The sequence below is a fragment of the Alosa pseudoharengus genome, unplaced genomic scaffold (genome assembly GCF_046254945.1).
Source record: "Alosa pseudoharengus isolate Yale_2024_CS ecotype anadromous, Long Island Sound unplaced genomic scaffold, YU_APseudo_1.1 YU_APseudo_1.1_scf_10, whole genome shotgun sequence".
Classification (NCBI taxonomy): domain Eukaryota; kingdom Metazoa; phylum Chordata; class Actinopteri; order Clupeiformes; family Clupeidae; genus Alosa; species Alosa pseudoharengus.
Genome location: NW_027468565.1, coordinates 22,791,146 through 22,807,003, shown reverse-complemented (window position 1 = coordinate 22,807,003; position 15,858 = coordinate 22,791,146). Strand labels below are relative to the sequence as shown.

General features: G+C 41.5%; 1 protein-coding gene across 1 annotated transcript in view; it reads left to right on the top strand.

The window, feature by feature from the left end:
- zc3h18 (zinc finger CCCH-type containing 18) overlaps positions 1 to 14,721 on the top strand; it is a 69,723-nt gene extending 55,002 nt beyond the window's left edge. The window contains exons 14-20 of the mRNA XM_076267752.1: positions 1,949 to 2,059; positions 2,669 to 2,677; positions 3,060 to 3,259; positions 4,526 to 4,737; positions 4,973 to 5,072; positions 5,321 to 5,417; positions 13,339 to 14,721. Of these exons, the coding sequence (XP_076123867.1) occupies positions 1,949 to 2,059; positions 2,669 to 2,677; positions 3,060 to 3,259; positions 4,526 to 4,737; positions 4,973 to 5,072; positions 5,321 to 5,417; positions 13,339 to 13,561 (952 nt within the window). The 3' untranslated portion in view covers positions 13,562 to 14,721. The remainder of the gene's footprint in view (positions 1 to 1,948; positions 2,060 to 2,668; positions 2,678 to 3,059; positions 3,260 to 4,525; positions 4,738 to 4,972; positions 5,073 to 5,320; positions 5,418 to 13,338) is intronic.
- Positions 14,722 to 15,858: the final 1,137 nt, after the last annotated feature.

Below are 15,858 nucleotides of genomic sequence, written 5' to 3'. Positions count from 1 at the left end.
AACACAAACGCACGTGCTGAACTGCAGCGTCAACACTCCTCTAATTTTAGGCTGCAGCCAGTTAAAATATACACATCAACCTACCGAAATCAAAGCCCTTCTTGCTACTTTGAAATCACCGGTGTGGAAGTATTCATTCATTCACGTCAATTAAAACTAACTTAGCCTACTCAACTTGCAAGTGAAAAGGTGATCTAGTTACAGTCCAAAGTTACTTTCAGGCTTAAAATGCACATTGATAAGTACATATTCCATGAACACTAACCTTGGGTCTCTTCGGCATGTGCTGAAACAATCAAATTATCATTCTGTGTTGTTTCATTTCACTATGTTCACGTCTCTGTTTTAGCTTAATGTTAGTTCTGTTTACATTACAACCTCACGGTTGGAACGGTTTCAAAATAAAAAGCCCCCTTAAACAGAAAATGAAAAGGCCAAAAAGAGTAAATAACATATAAGTAATGCATTAATAGTAATATAAAAAAAAAGATCGAAAATCGAATCGAATCGTGACTTTAAAATCGAAAATTACATCGAATCGAGGATTTGAAGAATCGTCACACCCCTAATCTGCAAGTAAGAAGACTTCTGCCTACTATTATGGCTTCTGGCTACTTAATTTCTCCTGCAAGACAATTTATCAGTCACGCACGTGTGTAGGTAAAGAAGCATGCTTATACTTGGGTTGTTTAGATGCATGAGGATTTGTAGATTTTCCCTGTGGGATCAAGTGAATTTCTGTGAAATTACTGTTCAGATTCATGGCAGGACACAGCAGGTTGAAAATATAGTTAAACAACTATACAACCTCAAATGCATCAAACACAAGCCTGGAAATGAAGATGAATTTAATAAAGAATTTTAAGACCAATCAGACGAGCCTCACTGGCCTTCTGAACAGCCATGACCAAACCCTGGAAGGGCAGTTTCACAGCCACAACTCTGGACTTCTGGTAGTGATGGATCTTTCCAGAGTTGTGTGTGTGTGTGTGTGTGTGTGTGTGTGAGAGAGAGGGTTTATCTACATCAAATCAGGTATGTGTGTCTGTGTGAGGTTTATTGTTTTAGTGGGTGAGTGGGACGCTGCGTCTGTAAATCAATCTGTGTGAGAATGTGTGAGGTTGGAGGTGTCATTAGCACCTGGACTTTTCCCTCTGTGTCTGTGGGCGTGTGTGCTGGGGTTTCCTCTTAGCCGCAGCCCTATTGTGCCGTCGGCGCGTGCAAATCCCACACCGTCCCCTGGTCCTCCTTTGAATAAAATTCTTCCGCCGTGCGCTCTGCCTCCCCCTCTGCCGAGTGCCTGTGGCTGGCCTGGGTGAGCACAGGCTCTTTGTCCGTCATCGGGCTCCGGCTCAGCCAGACACAGCACGGGGGTGTCATAGGGCCATATTATGAAACAAGGTCACCTTACCCAGGTAACCTCAGGAGTAAACGCTGATCGGATCTCAAAACAACACGTCACTTTTGAGACAGTAGGTGCTTGGTGCAGTGTGCAGAGATCAGCCGTTGCTCGTGACGTCACCTGGAGGAGCCAGGAAGCTCCACTTCATAGTATACCTATCCCTTCATGCTCTGCTGTGCAATGCAGTGCAGTGCAGTGCAATGCAAAGCAGTAGTTGTTCTGCATAGTTCTGTGTGCTTTTCACTGAAGTATTCACTGATTTCTTTTGTCATCATTCCTTTCTTTCTCTTCATGCACTCCTTCATCTCTGTCTACCCCCCTCCACACACACACAAACACCCACACACCTCCCACATCGTTCACACCCTTCTCTCTTTCTCTCGCTCTCTCTGTCTCTCTCTCTGTCTCTCTTTCTTTCTGTCTTTCTCAATCTCTCTTTCATTCTCTCTTTCTCTTTTCTCTCTCTGTCTCTCTCTTTCTCAATCTCTCTCTCTCTCTCTCTCCTCTCTCTCTCTCTCTCTCTCTCTCTCTCTGTCTCTGTCTCAGGCGGACATTGAGTGGCAGTGTGAGTGGCAGCGGCAGCAGTTACTCAGGCTCCAGCTCTCGCTCCCGCTCCTCCTCAGCCTCACACTCACGTTCTGGATCACGCAAGTCTAGGTGACCACGCACACGCACACTGACACGCACGCACACACTCGCTCCAGCTCACGCAAGTCTGGATCACTCAAGTCTAGGTGACCACACACATATGCATGCACACATATACACACACACACGCACACACTTACACACTCTCTCACGCATACAAATATGCCCACAGCCACACCTACGCACACACCCACACCCTCATGCAAGTGTAAGTCACAACAAACTCTCTCTCTCGCTCACATCCTTTATCTATTTGTCTTTATCTATTTCTTTATTTCTCTCTTTCTCTCTCTCTCATTCACACACTCACACTCTCCCTCATGCTCATACACACACACACACACACACACATATATAGGGTTACATCCCAGTGCATTTGCAGTCAAACATATCCACACAAACAATAACAATCTGTCCATAGGCATACACACACACACACTCCCACTGACATTCCCACTCACACACACTGAGTCACAACAACATTGTGAAGTGGTGTGTCAGGTTCTACTGTGTGTTAATCATGAAATGAAAGTTAACCTTGAACTGTTCTTTTTCTTTCTCTCCCACCTTATCTTACCTGACTGTCATGATTTGCCCATCACTGGTTGAAATCTCCAGAAAATCCAGGTACTGAGCTTTTGATTCTCTGGTGTTCTTTATGTCTGAAAGCCATGTCCATCTTTCCTTTACTGTTTATCTGCAGTTAGTACAGCATATGTGATTGCAAGCTAGAAGAGCAGTAACTTCTGCAACAATCAATTACCCTCACACTTACCCTTACACATTGACTATACCTCTGAAATGTCCCCCCCCCCCCCCAATTCTGCTCTTGTTCTGGTCCTGTCTCTCTCTCTCTCTCTCTCTCTCTCTCTCTATATATATATATATATATCCTCATTTCCTCTCCTCTTTGTCGCTCTTATCCTCTCTCTGTCGGTCACTCTGTCTGTCATCCCACTTCTCCCTCTCTCTCTCTCTCTCTCTCTCTCTCTCCCCGTCTCTCTCTCAGATCTCTGAGTGTGAGCAGCGTTTCATCGGAATCCTCGGCGTCTTCCAGCAGCAGCTCGGTGCGGAGCGCCGATTCGGATGACATGTACGCTGACCTGGCTAGCCCGGTGTCCTCGGCCAGTTCCCGCTCGCCTACCCCAGGACATCCCCGCAAGCCCCGCGGCCCCCCAAGGGACCCCCAGCACTCCAACAAAGACAGAGGTGCACACACACATCGAGACCACAACAACTCCCAGAGACCCGTAGTGCCCCAGACAGAAAGAGGTACACACACACTCTGACCAAACCCACACCAACTCCGAACCACACCACACCACATCACACCACATCACACCACAGCCAAACTGACCACATGGTGAAGGCCAATCACAGTGTGAACAGCTGATTAGGAACTTTTTAGTTCCCCTTGGAAGTCACACGGGTCCTTCGAGTGACGAGTATAAACAATGAGTGTTTTTTATTGTTTTGTTTGCAGTACAGGTGTAATGATGACTGGTCAGTAAGAGATTTTTCCTACCGAAGGAATTACGCCATCACTCTTGTGATAGTAATAGTGTTGGGTGTTTTTCGAGCTTAAAGGAGAATTCCGGTGTGATATTGACCTAAAGTGTGTTGAAACATGATACCGAGTGTGAACGTATGTCTCATAGCCCATCTCGGCTTGTCCCCTGCACTCCAAAATCTGGCGCTAGTTAGCCGATGCTACCAACAGCTTTTTCAATGGTGGTGCTTCGGCATCGGGCTAGCCATGCAAATAAATCACTGTTTTACACCAAAAATTCCAAAAATAATTCAGTGGAAATGCATGGATTCCAGTTTCTTCCAGTAGCAGCAACTGGAATCCATGCATTTCTACGGAATTATTTTTTGAATCTGATCCCTTATCATACCTGTTCATTCTTACTCGTCGCTCGACTTATCGTGACTAAATTCAAGATGGCTGCAAACGCTAAACTTTGTGAAGATACTGTCTGCATAAATCGTCTTGTAAGTAAACTACCAGTGCTTTTTCAAAGTTCTCAATGTCTCGTTTTAAATGTCAGGGCCCTCGGAAGTCTACCAATGAAGTGTGGAGATACATTGAGCCTCGTAAATGGTGTAAAACAGTGATTTATTTGCATGGCTAGCCCGATGCTGAAGCACCACCATTGAAAAAGCTGTTGGTAGCATCGGCTAACTAGCGCCAGATTTTGGAGTGCAGGGGACAAGCCGAGATGGCTATGAGACATACGTTCACACTCATGTTTCAACACACTTTAGGTCAATATCACACCGGAATTCTCCTTTAAGCTGTGTGTGAGCATGTTGTAAGTGACTGTATGTGTCAGCTTAATTAACATTCCCGCACAAAAAAAAAAAAAAAAAAGCAAAACAAATTCCGTCAGCCACTCAAACACTCACGTAGGCTCCATCGCGTACTCTTGTGTGTTTGTGCTAGACCTGTCATAAACCTCGGTCTCTCTTTAGGAAAGCCCCCAAAGAAAGAGGAGCCCTTTAGAGAGGAGCGGCGGAGGATGAGTCCGTCAGGGCCGCCATTCCGGCCGGGCTCGGCAGGTTCCATGCCCCGCTCGGGCCCCAGCAACCGGGGCCACCCCATGCACCCGCCCCACCCGCCCCACATGGGACCCCCGGGGGGCTACGGCTCCCACAAGGACATCAAACTCACCCTGCTCAACAAGGTACCCTCAGCTTCAGGCAGAGCCAGACAGACACTACTGATCTTTCTCTCTGGCTGGCTGGCTAACTGGCTAGCTAACTGGTAGCTACATGTTTCCGTTTGTTATGATTGCTATTGGGTTATTTATAGTTTGCCCGTCTAGATTTCATTTCTCATTAATGAGATGGCCATACTCATTCTGTGGGCATAATTTGCTAGGTTTAAACCGTGTGTGTGTGTGTGTGTGTTGTGAGCAGCAGCAGCCTGACCGAGGCAACAGGAAAAGGTATTTCCCTGCCGATAAGGAGAGGCCGACGTCTCCCCTCAGCAAGAGGATAGCCATGTCTCCGGACAGAGGTGAGGGGGGAGTTGGATGACATGACTAATGTTTTTCTCTCACACAAATTCACATGCATGCATACACATGTAGACATACATGTACAGAAGAATACAATCCTACGATTAGATAAATCCACATACACACGTGACTTGGGATAAATCACTGGTAAACCACCTTGCGTTTATGTGTAATTCCGTGTATCTCTAACTGGTCTCTTGGCTGATTGCGAATGTTCTGGTAACCCCCCATCTCCTCTGTGTCTCAGGTCGAGACAGGAGGATGCCAGGCAGACCCCCCCTCTCTCCCAGAATGGACCGTCCCAGAGGCCAAGGCCCACGGCCCATGCCCCCACAGGGGGACAGGTGGGTCATACCCCCAACAGCCATGTGGCACCTCTGCTACTACACACATGGACGCACACACACACACGCACACACACGCAGTTGATCAACAATACATAATCTACAAGAAGAGTCACATGCCAAACCCACAATATGCCAAACCCACAGTTTCCCCTATCGACGAGTACATCCTCTTGTTTAAAACATAAAGACACTGACCTTTTGTAACTTGTCTGACTACTACACATACAAAGCCCAGTGAAGTTTCACTGGTGGTGATTCACAGCACAGGAATGGACAGAAACGCACAAGAGATAAAGAGAGAAGAGAGAGATCTATGGCTATTATTACTACTCTATTTCTATTTTTAAGGGATGAAAGATGACCAGCGTGCTTCCATGTAAAGAATCTTGCAACATTTCCCCATTCTACACACCCCGGTTTAGTTTGCTTGTGTGTTGGTTACAAATAGCATCACACACTCAGATGATGGCCTTTTAGGGGTTTTTTGCATTTCTAAAGCACAAACATTATTATTACTTCTCATGTACAGAAGCATGTCTAATGTTCCTTATAATCACTGTCCTGTTAATTGTCTGTATATAGGTGAATATCCACTTTCACCACTGTCATCTATCTTCTATCCTCTAACAACTCTCTCTACTCTGTGTGGACATGCTATGGTGTGTGGAGATGGTGTAGCAGCCTAAACCTCCAAGCTATCTAGCTCTAGCTTCTACCATCTTGGTTATGTTTTATTTCAAAACTCTCAATCTATTGCAGCTAACCCATAAATAGATATCATACCTGGAACCATTAACAACCGCTATCTTTACAAGGAAACAAGCCCAGCTGTTTTGTACCAAATAAAAATGACAATACAAAGACATAGTGCCACAATTTCCAGACCATAAAGGACAACAACAAACAGTTTGCTTTAGCTAGTTTCCTGGTCTACATCAACCAATTACGGTCATTGACTTTGACTATGTTTCCATGCACACCATATTCCGTAGTTATAGCAATATTCAGAATAAGATGTTTCCATGTGTAGCAGAAACTTAATATTCCCCTTTACATTTTAATATGCCGAATAAAGCAGCGACGTGCAGTAGAAGTATTGTCTGCGTCATGACGTCTCCAACAGTCTCTGTCCCTGAATTTCAGTCATGAGGCAAAATAGTTTTATTTGGCCAGATTAGAGCCTCTATTGTTTTGCATTTTATTATAAGAGGCCGCTTTGAGGGGTTTTCACTGATTGTTCATCTGTCAGCAGTGTGCGCAAAACATGCATCTTTGAGCAATACTTCCACCCATCCATAAATTCCATATTGACATTATAACTTACAGTTCTTTTAGATAAATTGACCCCATCTTCACACTTGAAGTGCAAACTTTTTTGCCACACTTTTCGCTATGTTTGCCAAGTGTCAGGGCATCAAAACAAGCTACCAAAATTTATTGCACGAACATGCACAGATGGAATTTAATATTCCAAAATGGACATATTCCGACTAATGTGTTTCCATGCCACAATATTCCGTTTAACAGGAATATGCTTGGGGTGTTATTCGGTTTTTGATATAACACCCCAACCTTATTTGGGTTACGGCAGCTGGAATAAGGTGACATGTCACCATAGTGAATATTAAAAATGACAAATAAATAATTCAGACATTTACTGAACAAATAATGCAGGTATTATGCCTGGATCATTCTATAAAACGGGTGCCATTTGCTTCCAGAACATTTGATGAGATGCAGAAAGCACACACTAGAGCCAAAGTATGTTCCTAAAGCGAAGCAAACAAGATTTCTCATCAAAGGCATGTATGTTAAGTAGGGCTGTCAATCGACTAAAAAATTTTATCGAATGAATTACATACTCTGATTAATTTATCTAAATTAATCACATATATAATTTTTGCTGTGAAAGTATTTTAAATATTTGAATTCAAATGAATCATTGAATAATCAAAATTAGTGACATTAAAGTTCAAAAACTCTTTTATTATTATTTTCACTGTTCAAATAATTGCCATAATAATCCTAATATGCTGAGGAAATAAATTCAAAAGTGCTTTGGAAAGAAGTTTTTTTTCATATACAAGGCATTTCAGGCCACAGATATAACCTAGGGGACACAATGAAAATAAATTAACACTCCCCTCAATGTCAACACTATTTCTTTGCATTGATGTACGACTTTAGATTTGACGAACTCCGGTGATATGCAAATTCCTTGCTGCAGACATTGCAGAGGACTTTATTTTAATCAACACATTTTTTTTATCAACACCATCAGGCCGTTTTTTAAAAGTAAATGTTCCAATCAATGATCTAGGCAGCACATTTTCTTCTCCTTCATTTTGCAGTCTAATGGTTACTGACTAGAACGGCTCGGGGTCAAAGGTCAGGGCCGCCGCTAGGGTTGTATTCCATAATACGCGCTTTTGGTAAATGTAGGCTATAGCCTCTCCTTATTGAGCCTAAGAAAAACCTTTACATAAACTGGAACAGAAAGCCCCTCTTAATCACGTCAACCTACCCATGTCATCCCTTATCAAATAGCCTACTGCATTAAGCGTCTAACTTTTACAACACTGGCTGTAGGTTACGTGGGCTTATAGGGGTGTTTCACGCTTTTTAAAAGTCCTGGGATGAGGGAGATTTCTCTCCCGGGATTTTTTTTAAAATTCTGGTTGCTAAACACACTATTTTAACGCAGTTTGGAAAGGACAGAAATGCCTTTAACAAAGCAAGTGGGTCTGACTCAAATTAGGTGAACATACCTTATGCGCATTATAACTTCACTGCCCAACCTGCGAAAAAAGGGAAAGAAAAGAAAAAATAAACCAATGAGTTTATGTCGCGATTTTTATGGTAACTTACTAACAATAAGGATTTGCTCACAACAATACATTAAATCTCTCTAAATACATTGGTTGTCCCAAACTTTTAGATGATAGGCATAGGCCTACGCACAGTCAAGGAATTTTAACACCCGCACCAACCCGACTCGTCATGACGTGCCTTAGCCCCAAAAAGGCTGAGAACCTCTGCTCTACGCATTAACTGAATCCCTGTTCCAACCAGTGTTTTATTTTTTTTAAATAAGCCTACAGAGGTAAGCAAACAATTCAACATTTTAAACATGTGTAGACCGTGACCGTAGAGGACAATCTCTCACTGCTGTCAGTGTCAGCATCACTGCTAAGAACAGTACGCCTGAAAAATATTAAGCTGCTGTTGTTGTTTTCTTTTCATGACTGAATGATTTAGGCCAGGGGTATTCAATTAATCTTCAGCAAGGTCCAGTTACAGAAAATTTCCTCAAGCAAAGGTCCAGAGCATCCTAATGTTTAACGTGCGTGTTTAGGCTATGTATATGTATGTATGTAGGGTGACCAGATGTCCTCTTTTGCCCGGACATGTCCTCTTTTTGAAACCTAAAAATGTGTCCGGGCGGAATTTCAAAGTCGTCCGGGATTTTGTTATTCTAGCCTCAAACATGTTTACAGTGAATTTGCATTGCTCTCTCTTTCATTCATGGATATATCTATGTCTTTCGTTCACATACTAGTCACGGCCTCCCCCTACAGTTCGCTTTGCATTGAGTGGAAAGTGTAGGGTGTAGAGCCTGACCTTAGCTACCGTCATTGGTCGATAGTAATCTCAAACATTTAATTGGTCAGTCAGTCACCTCAATAGCGCAAACTTCCTTGTTTAGTGTATGGACGAATTAAAACGTAAATTTCCATATTTTTGTCTCGGTCGATATCAACATGAAGCTGAGTGCCGGACCTGCAAAGCAGGCACTTACGCGTCGGTCGCAAATAAAGGTGCCAACGACCTACAGGTAGGCTACACAATGTTCAGCAAAGCATCGAACGGCAGCGAGGGGTGAGAGCTCATCAGCTAAAGTGACAGAGTTTGTCGACCTTAACATTACGTCTCCAAAATCATTTTGATGGCACATAACCTCATAACCATAGACTGTAACATGACGAACGGCACTTCTGCCATTGTCTGAGCTATTTATTTAGCTGAACCTTTAAACTGCCTTTAAGGGATAGCCTGCACACTGACAACAGCAGATGTCAATAATCCTCTATCTACTGCAGCCTATATTCAGGTGAATTAAATATGTTGGCATAACATGAGGGATAGGACTATTAAGCTCTAAAACAGATTGTTCAAAATTATAAAGCTACTGTAAAAGATTCATGTATTTTCAGAAACACCTTGGATTATTTAGAGATAGGCTATGCAACATTAAAGATGGGTCGCCATCCAAATGTATCTTGCGAGTATAGAGCTCAACAGCCCTGCTGTTATTGTAATTATTGTTTTTGCACATTTAAAGCTTTCATGTTTTCAAAATAGTCTTTTGGGCCTAGCCTACCCATGCTTGCTCAAAATATATGCTTTGTCTAGTAGAGGTGCTTGAAATTAAAATCGCCTGTCTCAGAATAGAAGAGGTCCAGGGCAATTCCGCGCAAAACTGTCACATCCATATTTAGTTGGCGTTACGGACGTGACAGTTTTGCGTGGTGTTTCCCCCGTATCGTTATATAAAGCTCTGTTCTCGCTGTCTAGCTTTCTCCTCTTAGCTTATCGTTAACTTAGATATCCATCTGATTGTTTTTCGTCCCGTCTCCTCTCCTCGCTCGTTTCAGGCTATCAGTATCTTCTCCATAGTAGGCTATTTTACTCACTGACTCGACTTTATCAGAATTCACATATTTCACTGGCTGAGTAGCAGCAAGCAAAATGATGGTTCCTGAAGCAACAAAACATTTAGCAGCTTTGAAATCTTACGTGAAAATCTAAATTAGGCTATTATGGTCTGGGTCCGGATAGGACCACGTCACGGTCCGGACTCGGACCGCGGTCCGCCATTTGGTGATGGCTGATTTAGGCTATTATCCTATGAATGAATGGAACGTTGTGTTTTTAAGCACCAGAATTGACCTATCCAAAGCCACGCCCGAATGAATCAGTTACTTTGACAGCCCTAATGTTAAGTCAATAACTTGACCGATATTGGATAACTAGTCATTTTATCATTAAATTTACCACCACGTCACATACCAACCTGGCACATTTATTATATTTCAATCCATTATATTTCAATGTGAAAATGTATGCCTGAGGAGGGAAAATATGATGTTTTGGGTAACACCTGGATTGAGCAAACAGGATTCAAGAAAGATAAAAGTAAGCTACAGTTATACTTATCCTGCATGATTAGCCTAGTCCAGAGGTGGCTAACCAGTACAACATGAAGAACCCCAAAAAAACACACCACTCAAAAGAGCCGCACAACAAAAACGCAACAGTGACAATAGGCCTACGCCTAATGAGACATTACAGTTTAAATAGCTCTTCTCTTTTTCGTTTAAAGTGAGACACTTGGCAGATGCTACAAATTATCTCTCAGGAATGAGTAGCAACAAAAATATCACAAATTCCCCCTCACTGAATTCATTTTTTAACGTTCACTAAACGTTAATTTTTGTTTATCTTGTACTTGTGAAGATCAGTGCCTTTGGGTGCGGTGCGGCACAGTTAAAGTTGAATCTAATCTAAAAATAAGGTAACACTTTATAATAACTACACACAATTCATCATTTATTAAGCCTTTGTTACTTATTAGTTAATGGTTTGTTCATCATTAGTAGTTTCTTGTTCATACATAATTTATCATCAGTAAAGCATTTGTTCACACAATTATAAATGGTTTGTTCATAGTAAATAAGCCTATCCAAAAATATGTTTGTAAGTACATGATTTATACTTAATAAGTAATGAAACAACCACTTATAATGAAATCATTTTCTTATTATAAACCAGTTGCAAACTATTACAAAATGCTTTGTTCATCATTTGTAAAGCATTGTTCCTATGTTGATTCTCATAAACAAAGTATTTGTACACACAATTATAAATAGTTTGTTCATAGTAAATAAGCCTATATCTAAAATATGTTTATGAATTATTGTTAATACTTAATACATTTTGCAATAATATTTTGTTGATGAAGTAATATTTCCATTATTTAACAGTTGTTACATACACATGCACTAATGATTAATTAGGGTGAGGATACATTTAAAAACCACTTCCTAATACTATAATTCATGATTAACTCAGGAGTTACAAGTGGTTAGTTAATGATATTTTGTGAGCTTATCTAAAGTGAGGACTTTCTATGCCTTGCAACACATTTTCAAATGAGTTGTAAAGATTACATTCACATTCATTCATTTAGCAGACAAGCGACGTAAACATGTCAATTAAATTGAAGGCCATTGACATAACAATGAAAGCCGGGAATCGAACCCCCAACTTTTCAGGCTACTGCATGCTAGTCCTGCTCCTTATCCACTACACTACCTTGGCCCAGACAGAAACCCCTACAACTATGCAAGAGTTTCTGTTTTCTTCTACTACACACTGTTATTAAACATCTGTAAAGTATTATTAAATGCTGTATTCTTCGTTTGTAAAGCATTATTCCTACATTAATTCTCATCTGTAAATCATGTTTACACACAGTTAAAAATGGTTTGTTCATAGAAAACACGCATATCTATATTATATTTTTGAATTGACTGTTGTAATACCACTGGGCAGAGGTAGTGTAGTGGATAGGGAGCTGGGTTAACATGCAGTAATCCATAAAGTTGGGGGTTCAAACCCCGGCGTCCACCAATGTGGCCTTGCCCTTTAATTTCATTGACATGTGTCGCTTTGGGTGAAAGTGTCGGCTAAATTGATAAATGCATGTGTAAACTTTATAACTCATTTGTAAATGTGTTGCAAGGCATAAAAAGTCCTCACTTTAGATGAGCTCACAAAATATCATTAACTAACCACTTGTAACTCCTGAGTTAATTATGAATTATAGTATTAGGAATTGGTTTATAAAATATGTATCCTCACCCTAACTAATCATTAGTGCATGTGTATGTTACAACTGTTAAATAATGGAAATATTACTTAATCAAAAACATATTATTGCATCATTTATTAAGTATTAACAATAATGTATAAACATATTTTAGATATAGGCTTATTTACTATGAACAAACTATTTATAACTGTGTGAACAAATGCTTTACTGATGATAAATTAGAAATTACTAATGATGAACAAACCATTAACTAATAAGTAACAAAGGCTTAATAAATGATGAATTGTGTGTAGTTATTATAAAGTGTTACCAAAAATAAATGTGTGGGAAACACTGGTGATTATTTCGAGAAACATACTACTGATTATTTATTCATGACTGCACTCATTTATGCAGATATTATAGGTACTGTTGCTGTTACATTTGGCTTCGACAGCTCTATCTCTTTCTGTGTCTTGTGTCAGCAGCACTGGTTGAAGCCTGGAAATATTGTAAACAAATAATAATAATAATTGGATCGCTTAGCAGTAATTGGATCGCTTAGCAGTAACTGGTTGGACTGTTACCCTGAATACTTTTTCTCCATGGGACAAGCCCTTTTGAGTCTTGGAAAATACTTTTCTATTTACATGGGGATTAAGACTTGAATACAACAGTTTTAAACAAAGTTGCGCAGTGTGCTAATGATGCCAACTGTTTTTACGAATGTGCCAACAACAATCCTTCCACGATTGAGAATGTTTAGATCTATGGGCATGCAGAGGAGCGCCGTGGCTGTTACGGGAGAGGGAGAGAACGGGGCAAGGAGATGCTGGGTTTAGGTGCGAATAGCTAAGGCCACCTAAGCTGTAAAGCACTGTGGGAAAAGTGAAATTGTGAAATTGTGTGCTCATGTCCATTAGTTAGTAGCAGTAGTCTATTGTAACTTGGAAGTACAGCTTCTTGTATGCTTTAGACTGGACACCCATAACTGATCAGTGTAACTCAATCGTATTTTTCCCCATTTTGTTTTTTGCTTTACAGAAAGCGACCTTTGTCCCCATCCCCAAAGTCTTCTGGGAAAGGACCGGCCGCGGCCCCAGGCAAACCCCTGGGTCCAGGTTCCGGCTCAGGTTCTGGGTCCGGTTCCGGTTTAGGCTCAGGGAAGCCGAGCAACACGCTGAGCCGTCGAGAGGAGCTGCTGAAGCAGCTGAAGGCCGTGGAGGACGCCATCGCCCGCAAGAGAGCCAAGATCCCTGGGAAGTAGAACCGGCTGCCGCAACACAAGACACAGAAGAGAAGAAACACACCATCCTCTCTCCCCCCTTCTCCTCCTGCCAAATATCCTTCGGCTGATTGCGTCACTGAGGCGTCAGCAGGCGTCCAGCAGCTTTGGGGCAATGGGGGCGAGTGGACGGACGGACGGACGGACGGACGGACGGACGGACGGACGGACATTTAATGAATAAACAACAGCAAAAACAAAACAAAACGACAAACAAACGCAGCCGGGTATGAGAATGCGTGATTGAGGCCGCTGCGAATGAAAGAGTCTTTGCTCATGTGTGTCCCTATGGCCAGGGGCATGTAGATTTTATACGGATGCCACACAGGTGTGTGTGTGTGTGGGGAGGAGGGGGACACTCATCTCTCCCATCCCCCTTTTCTCTCCAAAATGAACTGTAGGAGATGTTTTCTTAATTACGAGGAGAATAAATACTGTTTATCCAGGTTCTCCGAGTCCCTCCATCTCTCTCTCTCTCTCTCTCTTTCTATCTCTCTCTCTCTTTTACTCCTACTCTCACACTATTTTATTATCTTCTTTTTCTCTCTACTCCTCTCCTTAGTTGTGTGTTTGTGGAGGGAAGTTGAGGGGATGGGGAACACTGTCCTCTATGTACAATACACTGAAGATCCTACACATACAGTAGCATCTTGATGACAGGATGGTAGCCTGCAATTGAATTTTAATTTGTGGCCACAAGTGCCCACCTCAATAAGGCCAAGTCATTTGATTCCCCATTGATCCAAATTGATTCGATAATGACTTCCACGATGCCCATTTCTAACAGCTGGTCTCCCCAACTCGTACTTTTTTTTTTTTCAAACATCCTACCAATGTGTACAATTATAGTAAGCAGAAGACATGCAAGTTTCTTTTAAAAAGAAGTGTATTATTCTAGAGCTCAAATGACAGTAATGTGAAGTATTGCTTTTTGTTTTTCCTTTCTTTTTTTAATTTTAAAGTTTTTTTTTTCTTAGCTCGTCTCCAGTAATAAACTGTTTTATTATTCGTCCCTCATTTTTAGTTGAAACAAAAGAGTGTGAGCGGTTGCATTTGGGACGCCAGGAGATGAAGAGGAACTCCGTCTAGGTTTTTTGAGACAGGAAAAAAAAGCTTCTAAATAAACTATTTTGATAAAGAGATTGGCTGTCCATCCTTTGTTTGCCTTTGGTTCTTAGCTGTGGTGTCATTTGAGAAATCCCACTATTGAAACAATTTCACTTTCAGCAAAATGCTTCTGGTAAAGGTCCACTTAAACACATGACCCTTCTTTGATTAAATAAACACAGGTAGATATGAGTCAGTGATATTGGTAGTGTGTATGAAGTTAATGAATAAATGATTAGGGAAGCAATGCTAGGCATGTACGTACAGTAGTGGCGTTGGTGGCAGCAGCCAGGCTGAGTGGAAATCACCAAACCCCGCTGGTAAGGCCAGTGAGTTCATAAACGGCTGCTGGCACTGCCAGCCTATAAACACACCTGCCTCATGTCTTGGACAGATTAGCTGTCGAACAGTTGGTTTCACTCCATTTGCCCAGAAAAAAAAATATAACGTTCCAAGGGGACTTCATGCAACCTTCAAGCTTTATCTTAACTTGATTTAAAAGACCCACAGTCACAGGTTCTAATTAAAGCTCACCTGAGAAATCTAGACACGGAATTTGGAGATAAAACTTGACATATTTGCGTGAGCGAAAAAAAAGGCCACATTTCTTTTGTCTTTTCTTATCACTAATCAAAATAAGTGATTGAATCAGTATCTCATCCACACAGTGTTCTATTATGTTCCATCATGACGGCAAGTCATATACTGTTAGTTCTGAGGTAGCAAGATTCAGTTGTATATCTAGAGTTATAGTACAGCAGGGCTATTTAACTGATCTTGCCCTGAACTTATAGATCCATTGGTCCCAAAACTGTATGGCCGAGTCATTATCATGTGTAAAGAGGCTGGATTGAGGGTTAAGTGACTTTTAAATTGGGTTATTACTTATTTCTATGGCAACACTTTCCTGCTGCCAACATCTGATGTGAAATGACTGGCTCTTGCCCTTAGGGCCAATCCAAAAGAAGGGGCCAGATGTGCTCAAGTCTGGAGAACTAGCATCATTAGGTCGCCGTGCCAACTATGTACTTCATCTCGACAACAATCATTCATCCAGGCCAATTTGGTAATCCCACAGTGGCTCTCATTTGGGTTAATAAATGGCCAGGGCTATCTCATATTATACTCACATTCAGTGGGAGAAAAGTCATAGTGTCTGGGCATTTTAAAAG